This window comes from Globicephala melas, chromosome 20 (assembly GCF_963455315.2).
Source record: "Globicephala melas chromosome 20, mGloMel1.2, whole genome shotgun sequence".
NCBI lineage: Eukaryota > Metazoa > Chordata > Mammalia > Artiodactyla > Delphinidae > Globicephala > Globicephala melas.
In genome coordinates this window covers 46,124,120-46,135,012 of record NC_083333.1, presented here as the reverse complement: position 1 = coordinate 46,135,012, position 10,893 = coordinate 46,124,120, and the positions used below count along the sequence as shown (strand labels likewise).

At 43.3% G+C, this 10,893-nt stretch overlaps 2 protein-coding genes across 2 annotated transcripts in view; both read left to right on the top strand.

Annotated features, from left to right (window-relative positions):
* Window positions 1-657: 657 nt before the first annotated feature.
* LOC132594247 (leucine-rich repeat-containing protein 37A3-like) overlaps window positions 658-10,893 on the top strand; it is a 50,632-nt gene continuing 40,396 nt past the window's right edge. Inside the window, 3 exon segments of the mRNA XM_060290976.1 lie at window positions 658-1,023; window positions 3,352-4,370; window positions 6,746-6,817. Coding sequence (XP_060146959.1) covers window positions 658-1,023; window positions 3,352-4,370; window positions 6,746-6,817 — 1,457 coding nt within the window.
* LOC138842474 (leucine-rich repeat-containing protein 37A2-like) lies at window positions 1,267-3,320 on the top strand. The gene is made up of 3 exons (XM_070044495.1): window positions 1,267-1,747; window positions 1,811-3,136; window positions 3,286-3,320. Exons 1-3 carry the CDS (start codon window positions 1,267-1,269, stop codon window positions 3,318-3,320), a joined length of 1,842 nt encoding a protein of 613 aa, XP_069900596.1.

The window sequence follows — 10,893 nt, the reverse complement described above, 5'->3', positions numbered from 1 at the left end:
CCTCCCTATCCCACCCCTCTAGGTGGTCACAAACCACCGAGCTGCTGTGATAAAGTGAGAGATTGGCATGGACATATATATGGAACATTTTCAAATACTCGTAAGGTGTGTTCCCCTCCCGCCACCCAACTGGTGCTCATTTTGCTGGTCAGCTACTTTTCTTGTCAGCCGTGTGGCCAAAGGGAGGAAGAATGTCTCTCAGACTTCAGCTCTGAGGAGGAAGAGTTCAGATTTCCAGAACTGGACTGGCACTTTTGAATTTCCCAGAATGCCACGTAATGTGGTTTCCTCGGGAAGCTCTGCATCCTTTCTAATCCCCCTCGGACCCTGGGCTGCTGGAGGTTGGGGCCACTTGGGTCTGCAGCCCAAATCCCGCCTCATTGTTTGGGGCCAGGGAGAGTAGGGAGGGGTTGGGAAGAGGGCCCGGCAGGAGGTAATTGTCGCCTTTGCAAGGGGAAGGATGGCTTGCGCCCTGGGGACTCTGGGAAAAAGGCCCACTCTGGTGGCGCGGATTGGATCTCCGCACGAACCTAATAAAGGTGACGTAACTAAAGATGTCATAAATAACGGGTGGAACGTTAGGCGGGGGAGGGGCGCGCGGCTGCTAACGTGAGCGCTGGCGTCGGCACTGGCATAGCGGTTCAGCTCGGATGCAGGATGTGGCTCCGGCTCCTCACTGGCCTGGGTCACTGCTCCTGGGAGCCGCCGCACGTTATGTCCCGGCTGCGCCTTTGGTTGCCACGGCTCTTCCTCACGTGGCTACAACTGTGGCTTCAAGTCCAAGCAGTTCAGCCTCCGGAGTGGGCCCTGGGCCCCGTCCAGGTGACCCCCAACTCCCCGCGGCTGACAGAGGCTTGGTCTTCATACGCCTCAGACCCCCCTCCCAAATTGCCCCATGCCCTTACACCCCTGGCAGAAGCCGGGGGCTTTAATTACTTGACGTCCTCGTCTCCAGTCCTGATGTTGGCCCCGCCTCATCGGGAGTTGACTAAGACTGAGGTTCCATACCCGGACACGGATTCCGTTGCAGAGCTGCCTACAGGGCCAGATCGGTTTGCTGTTCCACATCAGGATCTGAATAACAAGCAAACCCAACATCAAAAGATCCCAGAGGCGGTTCCAGTGCCAGACTGGGGTCAGAATCAGCCCTTGGTTCTGCCTTCTCGACACAAAAGTAAGACTAAACACATAGGTCTAGAGGAGGCTGAAGGTCACCGATCACTTGAAATACCTGTTCCACCTCTAGGTAGTAAGAGCTCAAAACCAATGAAGTTTATTGTTTCTCCCCCAAACCTGAAGAAAGATCGAGTTCAGAACCAATGGCTTGCCAAAGTTGTTGTTGGAACTACAGGCCAATTTGAAAAAACCACTCAGGGTCTAGAACAACAGTTGCAGGCTGATTATTTAGATCCCAGTATGGATGCCTTTCATCTTGAGGAGAGCCTATCTAGGGCTTTTCTGGGTAGCCCAGATGAACCTCCAGAGCCCCCAGAGGAAGCTGAAATTTCTCCATCCCAGCAGGAGGCCCAAACTCGTCCTCCAGAGCTCACTGAGGAGGCTGAATCTTTACCCCAGCAAGAGGCCCCTGCTCAGCATCCACAGACCCCTGAGGAGGTTGAATGTCTTCCACCCCAGGCAGAGACACAGCCTCAGCAACCAGAGCCCACTGAAGAGGTAGAACCACCTCCACTTCAGCAGGAGGCTCCATCTCAGCCTCCAGAGGCCCCTGAGGAACTAGAAACTCCACGTCCTCAGGAGGCCCTAGCCCAGGTTTTGGAGACACGTAAGGAGGTTGTAGTTCAAATAGTAGCACATCATGGGGTAAATGAAGCTCAGCAGTCAAACTTGTACAATGTCACTGTTAAACCTCTGGATCTAGCACTTACCGTAACTCCACAGGTCACCAAAGAGGTTGAGCCTTCTCCAGTCCAGCAGGAGACCCCATCTCAGCCTCCAGAGAGCCCCGAGGAGGTTGAACCTTCTCCAGTCCAGCAGGAGACCCCATCTCAGCCTCCAGAGAGCCCCGAGGAGGTTGAACCTTCTCCAATCCAGCAGGAGACCCCATCTCAGCCTCCAGAGAGCCCCAAGGAGGTTGAACCTTCTCCAGTCCAGCAGGAGACCCCATCTCAGCCTCCAGAGAGCCCCGAGGAGGTTGAACCTTCTCCAGTCCAACAGGAGACCCCATCTCAGCCTCCAGAGAGCCCCGAGGAGGTTGAACCTTCTCCAGTCCAGCAGGAGACCCCATCTCAGCCTCCAGAGAGCCCCGAGGAGGTTGAGCCTTCTCCAGTCCAGCAGGAGACCCCATCTCAGCCTCCAGAGAGCCCCGAGGAGGTTGAACCTTCTCCAGTCCAGCAGGAGACCCCATCTCAGCCTCCAGAGAGCCCCGAGGAGGTTGAGCCTTCTCCAGTCCAGCAGGAGACCCCATCTCAGCCTCCAGAGTATGCTGAGGAGGTTGAACCTTCTCCAACCCAGCAGGGGACCACAGGTCAGCCTCCAGAGCCTCCTGTGGAAGCTGAGCCTTCTCCAAGTGAAAAGGAACAACCGACTCAGCCTTCTGAGCCTACAGAGCCTCCAGCAACCCAGCAGGAGACCCCAGCTCAGCTTTCAGAGTCTTTTGGAGAAGCTGAAATTTCTGCAACCCAGGAGAAAGCCTCAGCTCAGTCTCCAGAGCCCCCTAATGAGGCAGAATCTTCTCCAACCCAGCAGGAGATCCCAGCTCTATCTCCAGCGGAGATAGAACCTTCTGCAACCCTGCAGGAGCAACCAGCTCAGCCTCCAGAGCCTTCTTCAGGGGAGGTGGAACCTTCGCCAACTCAACAGGAACAGCCAGCTCAACCTCCAGAGCATCATGAAATGACAGTTTCACCTCCAAGTCACCCTCAGGCTCAGCATTCAAACTTATCCGGTGTCCCTGTCAAACCTGCACATGTGGAGCTTACCATAACAAAAGAACCCACTCCAGAGGTGGGCCCTTCTCCAAATCAGCGCAAGCCTTCAGCTCAGCCCTCAGGGCCCCTTACTAATGCAGAATTTTCTACAACCCAGCATGAGGCCCCCACGCTGCCTTCAGAGCCACCTGAGGAGGTTGAACCTTTACCAGTTCAACAGGAGGCTCCAGCCCAATCTCCAGAAGCTGGTACACATAATACACCTTCAGTACAAGCGGAGACCCCAGCTCAGTATCCAGAGCATCCTGGAGAAGAGGTTATACCTGCCACAAGCCAGCAGGCGACTCCAGATCAGCGTCCACAGGCTCCTGAGGTTGTACCTTCTCCACCTCAGCAGGAAGCCACAGCTCAGCCTCCAGAGCCTCCTGGTGAGGTGGAATCCTCTCCAACTCAGTCTCCAGAGCTCTCTAATGTGACTGTAGTTTTCTCTCCAGAGCATCCTGTGCCGACAGTTTCTCCTCCAGGTCAGGATCAAGCTCAGCTTCTGCAGCGGCCCGATGTCACTGTTAAACCTGTGGGTCTTGCACTGATCGTAACTCCAGCGTTCACTAATGAGGTTGAAACTTCTCCACCCCAACAAGAAACCTCGGCTCAGTCTACAGTGTCCTCTGAGCAGTTGGAACCTTTGTTAGTCTGGCAGCAATTTTCAGATCAGCATCCAATCTACTCTGAAAATGTTGATTTTTTTCCAGTTCGCCAAGGACCCCCAATTCAACCACCGTACTCCGAGGTGACATTTCCAAATCCAGAGCAAGTTCAGGCTCGCCACCCAACCTTGATTGAGGTCACAATTCAACCATTGGACCTTGGACTGACCAGAAGGCCAGAACCCACTAAGGAGGACGAACCTTCTCCAGTCATGCAGGAGACCTTAACCCAGCCTGCAGAAACACCTAAGGAGGTTTTTGTAGCTCAGCCTCCAGTATATCACAATCCAATAGTTCCAACACCGCATCAGGATCACACTGAGCCTCCAACATCACCCAGTATCACAGCTAAACCTTTGAACCTGGAGCTTACCACAACTCCAGAACCTACTACAGAGTCTGAACATTCTACAGCCCGGCAGCAGACTACAGCTCCCCCTCCAAAACACCCTGAGGTGACACTTGAACAACCAAACCTGTCTCAAGTCACAGTTTCACCTGTGGACCTGGGAGTTAACGTATCTCAGCAACCAAGGCCATCTGAGACAGTTCCTTTTCCTTCGAGTCAGTATTCAGTATCCACAGGTCTTCCTGGTGTAAGATATACCCCAGAAAAGAAGCAGCCAGAACAGAATGCCACCACAAACATCAGCATATGTGAGCTCTGTACCTGCAAAAATGAGACGCTGTCGTGTGTTGGTCTCAGCCCAAAGCAGACGCTCCACAGAGTGCCTGAGCCAGAGCCTAACGCCTACAACGGCACCTTCACCATCCTGTAAGAATCCCCTTTCCTCATTTGTTCTCTGCATCCTGCCTGACATGGCCGCCTTTCTTCAGGTCTTCCTGGGTCCTCCTTATCTCCCCAATCCACATTGACTGACTTTCTGTTTCCACCTTTTGTTTGTCAATGATTCCTTATCTTCATTCTCCTTCTTAACTATTATTCCCTCTCCTCCAGTCTTTTCCTTTTAATTGCCCTTATTTTTTCCTTCTCCATTTTTTACCCCATTATTTAATTCCTTAACATCTACTCTTCTCCCATCTTTACTCCATCCTCTTTACAGCAACATGTCCCTCTCCCCATCTCTTTGGTGGTAATACAACAATGTGGTTAAGAGTAGAGATTCCGGAGCCAGACTACCTGGGTTTGAACCCAGGTCTGTCATTTATTAGCTTTATGACTCAATTTCCTCATCTGTAAAATGGGCGTTATGGTAGTCATCGTCTCATAGGATGACTCCTATGGCTGCTAAATCTCCCAATGACTCCAATCTCATTGGGAGATTTAGATGAGTTAATATACGTAAAGCTCTTCTATCAGTGCCTAGCATATATTTTAGTGTTAGCTATTATTATTATCAATCCCTCAGTTATATCTAGAACTCATCTTTGTCCTCTGGCTTTCTATATGTAGCACCTATTTTGTGCCCAACCCAGGGCTAAGTACTGTGGGAGCCACAGAAGTACATGTCATTGTCTCCAGAACATGACAATGACAAGTGGGAAGAAAGGGGATATGCCTTAAAAGGGAGGTAATATATAATTAAGTATTAAGAGAAATACAGATACGTGCTGTAATTCACCAGAACCTGTAATCACAGGGGTGTGGAGGTCACAGAAGGCTGCATGGATAAGCTAAATCTTTAGCTGGGACTTAAAGATTGGCTGTGATTTGTCAGAAAAATAATAGGCAGTACAGTGTAGGCAAAGGTGTGACTGCAGGGTTGATCAGAATTTAATAGATTAGTCTGGCTGTAAAGAATTGGGTTAGGCAACAATGAAAGATAGGATTATAAAATATCTTGACTATCGGCAATGGGGGTTTGAAAGTTATGCTGTGAGATATGGGGAGCTACTGCAAGTAGTCAAGCAAGAGAGACAAATGATTAAACCAAGAGGCTGATTTTAGATTTCATATGTAGAGCGATCTAGAGAGGAAAGCTTGGTTCAGGGAGACCAAATAGAATGGTTTATCAAAATCTAGGAGTAAAGTGAGAAGGGGCCGAATTAGAGTAGTTGTGATGGAAGTAGAAAGAAAATCCTTAGAGTACTACAGAGGAAAACCTGACAAGATGTAGTAATTGACTAGAGTTGGGGGATTGTAGTACAGGAAAGAGAAAAATCACATGTGTTGATGGGCAGAATGATGATGGTATAACAGGTGGAAATACAGCAGTTGGGAAGCAGAGTCAGTTTGAGGGAGATGAGTTCAGTCTTAGGCATCTTTTATTGGTGAGCATAAAGCAACCAGAAGGCTCTGTTTGAGTGGAAATGTCCCTCAGGCAGATGGGCAGACAGGTATCCGTTTTGACTTCTTTCTGACTCCCGTGAAAAATGTGCATATAAACTGAATAGTTACATTGTTGCTGAGGGAAGAGGGCAAAGCTAAAGCGAAAGATTCAGTCATCCACTGAGTTAGTGGTTCAAACTGAACCTCAGGCATTTAACAGCTTCTTTTAAACATGTCTAATTCATGGATACATTCTCACTGTTTAAAAAAAGAAATGCCACAGAAGTATATAGGGTAAAATGTGAAAATTCCACCCCACCTTCCCTACCACCAATAAGGTAACTCCTGTTACTGTTTTGATGTGTGTCCTTCCTTCCGATCTCTTTCCTTTGCATTTTGTTCCCCTAATGAGGTAATAACTTTATTCCTTGCTCAGTGACTTGTGCTTTTCCCTACTCAATATGTTTAAGAGCTATTTTCGTATTAGTCCCTCTAATTTCTAATTGCCCGTATCCTTCTAACACCTGGAGAGATTCTGAGGGCACTGAGCCAAAGCTTTGGTGTTGCCATAGGATTTCTTAATATTTATTTGCTGATATTGATAAATGTTTGCCATTTTTCTCATTGATTTGTAGGAGTCATTTTAGACACATAAGTGATTTTGGAAAAAAAGTAATTGGCATTATGTATCCAAGAATTTGGACAGATAGGAAGTTCAGGTTCTGAGGAGATGCCTCATTGTTTGTTCCAGTGGCCTCACAGTATGTTTTTATTAATTGTGCACACTGGGAAGCTGTCGGAATTAGAAAGCTGGTCTTTTCTGCATTTGAATATTCCCTACATGGTAGCCATGATTCTTTTCCTTATTCTCTACATTCTTTTCCTACCTATTCAAGCATATGAACTGTGTTTCTTCACAGAAATTTCCAAGGAAACTCTATTTCTTACATTGATGAAAGTATATGGAAGGCATACCCCTGGGCTGAGAAGCTGTGAGTATACTCTCCCCAAATATGAATACAAAAACCTAACTGCATTATAAGATCCTTCTTGGTCCAGAATTTTGTGGTCAATACCTGTGAGCAAAGGTATTTCCCCTTCCATATCCCAAAGCAACCTAATGATTGAAATTCTGTGTTTATTTTAAAAATTAAATTTGGCAGGACCTCTTTAAAATCAGTAAGAGACAATTTAAACTTATTTTCCATTATACAAGTAATACATGATTATATTCTCAATATATAACAATGAAATAACAGGTATAGTGAAAACCCTTCTTGTGCCCTAATCCCCCACCCACTACTTTAAGTTTAGTATTAATCCTTCCAGACTCTTTTCCATACGTTTGAGTACATACATATTTACAGATAGCAAAAGAGGTTTGTGTGTTTTTCTTATCTGTTTTTACATAATTAATATCCTGAAACTTGATTCCTTCATTTCCTGATATGTCTTAGATTTCTTTCCTTCCCAGTACATAGAGGGTTACCCCATTCCTTTGAACTCCTGCATAATATTCCATAGTATGAATGTGTTACAGTTTAATAATGCCCCTATTTAAGGAGGTTTAGATTATGTCCAGTTTTCTTGTTACTTGCATTGCTGCCATGAATATCCTTGTACATGCATTTTTGTGAGCCTGGTCGTTTACTTCTATAGAATAGTTATCTAGAAATGGGATTGTTGGGGTGAAGACTATTTAGATGTAAAATTTTAATTGCCCTCAAAAAATTTGTGCCAGAAAAAAAAAAAAAAGTTGTGCCAGCTTACCCTCCAGTCACCATGCTGTGATGACATTCATTTCCCCACACCCTTTCACCACTGGAGATTCTCACTTTTTGTTTTTTTTTTTTTGCTAATCTGACAGATGAATAAAAGGGGTACCGTCTGAATTTGAATCTTCTTATCATTTGTGAAATTAAATATCTTTATATGTTTACTGAACATTTGTATTTTATCCCTGAATTGTCTGTCCTTTGCCCATTTTTCTGTTACTATTTTTTTATTGATTTGTAGAACAAGTCAGTTTAGACGCATAAGTTATTTTGGAAAAAAAAGCATTCAAAGTAATTTTCATGACAGTCTGTGGTCATATCCTTAGTTCAACTTGAATAGACGTCATAAATGACTTCTGAATTAATAATAAAAGACATAACAGTCAATCTAAAAACTGGTATTATGACCACCCTTAAAGATATGCCCCCTTAGTCTGATATCTTACTGGTAATGAAAAAAATGCTAGAACCAAGCACTTTTTTAAATTTACAGATTTCCTAAATACTATATGTAGTTTATATTTCCCGTGATAGTACCTAACTTGGAGATTTTATTTCCCAATCTTGTAAGAAAAATGAAAGTCATTTGGCACAAGAAATAGATAACTTAATTTCCTCTGGGAGTGGAGGGGGGTGGTAGACTGAGGGACAGAGGTAAGAGAAAAAGTTTGAATTGCGTGCTACATATTTTTGGAATTTTGAGATGTGAATATATATTACATATTTTTAAAAGATAAATTCAAATTAAAAATTAATTTTTAAAAAGGTGTGTTTGGGAGGCGGTACACTATAACATGAGTCTGGTAAGGTTTGAAGATTTCTAATTCAGCTTGAGGTTTATACCTAATAAGCAGAGGTTCCTAACTTGAGGTCAGTGGTTCCCCAAAGCAGAATTTCTTAACCTCCCTCCTGCTCCCCCGTGTATAACTCTTTGGCAAGCTGCAGAAGCTTATGTTCTTGGGATAATGTTTTAAAATGTATAATAAGTCAAAATATATACAAAAACAAAGGAAACAAACTATATTGAAATAGTTTTCAGAATATTTTTAAAATTAGTGAAATAGTAATAAATATGCTTCTCTTAACACTTTAAATAACAAGATATAGTGGTAGGTCTAATAAATATTATAACTCCAGGGTAGTGATGAGAATAAATGATATTTCGAGGTATCTGCAGCATATACGTGATATGAAATGACCTGTGATTTCTATTGGGGACCAAATTAACTATACTGCTGATCTACTGTGGTTCGTTGCCTACATTCATAATAGAAGGAGGTGCTGATTTTAGTTAGAGATTTGTGAAAACTGAGGTGTAATTTTATTTCCCATCCAAGGTTGGCTCTCTGGATTCAGTCCTCTCGATTCACAGACCTCTGCCCTAAAAGGATGATCCACAAGTTGAAATTGCATGCACACTTTTGCGTGTGTTCAAGAAAGTGCAGTTTTTTAGGGAAAAGCACCATTGCATTTATGAAATTCTCAAAGGATTCTTGCCTCAAAAGATTGAGTCACAAATGTAGGGGAGAAAAAAGACATTTCTTTTCCTGTAATTATCCTCATGAGTGATGATAAATGGATAATTTGTTTTAAATAAAAGTATCTGATAGTTGATAATTTGTCACTTTCTGAATTCACTCAATAAATATTTTTCGAGTATGTACTATATGCCACGAACTGTTTTACATGCTAGGGTTTCAGGCCCAAGAATGAAACAGCCCAAGTATCCCAGTTCTCAGGGGGTTTACAAATAAATAGAAATAAGTATATAAGTATAATAAATAGATAGATATAATTTCAAGCATTGCTAAGTACTTTGGAGAGAAAGAAAGCAGGGGAAGGAGAGTAAATCAGTTCCAGAAAGGCCGATTGTTTGCATTATATATATAGTTAAATCAATCAAACAAACAAACCCTGAGCTCTCTCAATTTCCTAGAAGTTTCAGAGGTGGAGAGAAGGATAATTGTCAGTATTACAGAATCAAGAATGAATGTGAAGTTCAGAAGATTGCCTTAGACCTGAACCCTGGTCTTTCTTAAATGTTACTTCATGCCTAGTTTTGATATTTTCATGGTGTGAGAAAGTTTTAGATCTGGCTTTAACTCTGATTCCCCATAGTTTAAAATTTTTTTCTTCAGTCAAGATGAATATTTGAAGTTCTACAGATTAATGTATTTTGTTTCAGTTATTCAGTTATTGCTTATTTGAAGCCCCTTTTTGGGTAATTTTTTGGTGACTGACTCATTCTCAGTCTAAACTTTACTTCCAGGCTGAATTTACCATTGTTAGTTTTAAAATTTCTACTGTCCTGTCATGCAAACATCTTCACAGAAAGAAACCCAATTAATTTGAAATACATACTGTTTGGTTAGCCCCTGTCCAACCATGATATTCAAACTCTAACCAGTCTGATATGGGCATCAGCCAATCAGAGAAGACAGTGCCAGAGAGAGTTGAGGACCAGCCCCATCTCTTTGCTGTACTTACTGAATCCTTGTCAACGTTCAAAATTATAATTAGTATATATGAGCTCCACTTTTGTGTAGCCTTTCTTCATACACCATCATTTCCTGTGATGTTTGTATATCATTTATGGTATATACATACAGTTTTGTTACGCGATATGGGGAGGTAGAGTTTTTTCCTACCTTTGATGGTATGAAAAGGGTTACCATACATGTCGTTGGACATATTGATTTGGTTTTTTTCTTTTTGAATCATTTCCATGGAAATATGAAACCACTATTTAGAGGTGAGAAAACAATCAATCTTAGCACCATCTGTTGAACATTCCCCCTATCATATATTCTGACAATCACTGCGATTCCTCCTAAAATGGTGAATTTCAAATTGAGCTCAGGGTCTTTGAATCATGCTCAGGTCTCCAAGAGTTCTTTGTGGGAATTGAAGTCTTTTGTGTTTTTGTTTTAGTGATCTTTTAAAAATGTGTGTGACTATATTCTCTATAATATGAACCACCTTAATAACTGAGTTGCAGAGTTTCCAGGTCGTAATATTTTAATTCTCATAAGCTATGAGTAAAGAATTAATTTAAGAGCTGAAATTAAGCTATGAGATGGAATTAATATAAATATGTGACCAAGAGACACTGTGAGTGAAAAGCAGAACGTTTTAAATGCAGAATTCAGTGGAGATAGTTTCACAAGGCAACATAGCCTGTGCTCAGATCCCCAAGGCTCCTGAAGGATGTACCACTGTTAATATCACCTGCAAGGAAGGGAATTCTTCCAGGCAAGAGAAACCTACTTTTGACATCTTATAGAGTTTCTTCC

Coding starts and splice junctions, on each gene's coding strand:
- LOC138842474 (XM_070044495.1), top strand. CDS start 1,267: ATGAAGTTTATTGTTTCTCCCCCAAACCTGAAGAAAGATCGAGTTCAG. Junction 1,748..1,810: donor TGAGGAACTAGAAACTCCAC/GTCCTCAGGAGG, acceptor TTCAAATAGTAG/CACATCATGGGGTAAATGAA. Junction 3,137..3,285: donor AGCCCAATCTCCAGAAGCTG/GTACACATAATA, acceptor CCACCTCAGCAG/GAAGCCACAGCTCAGCCTCC.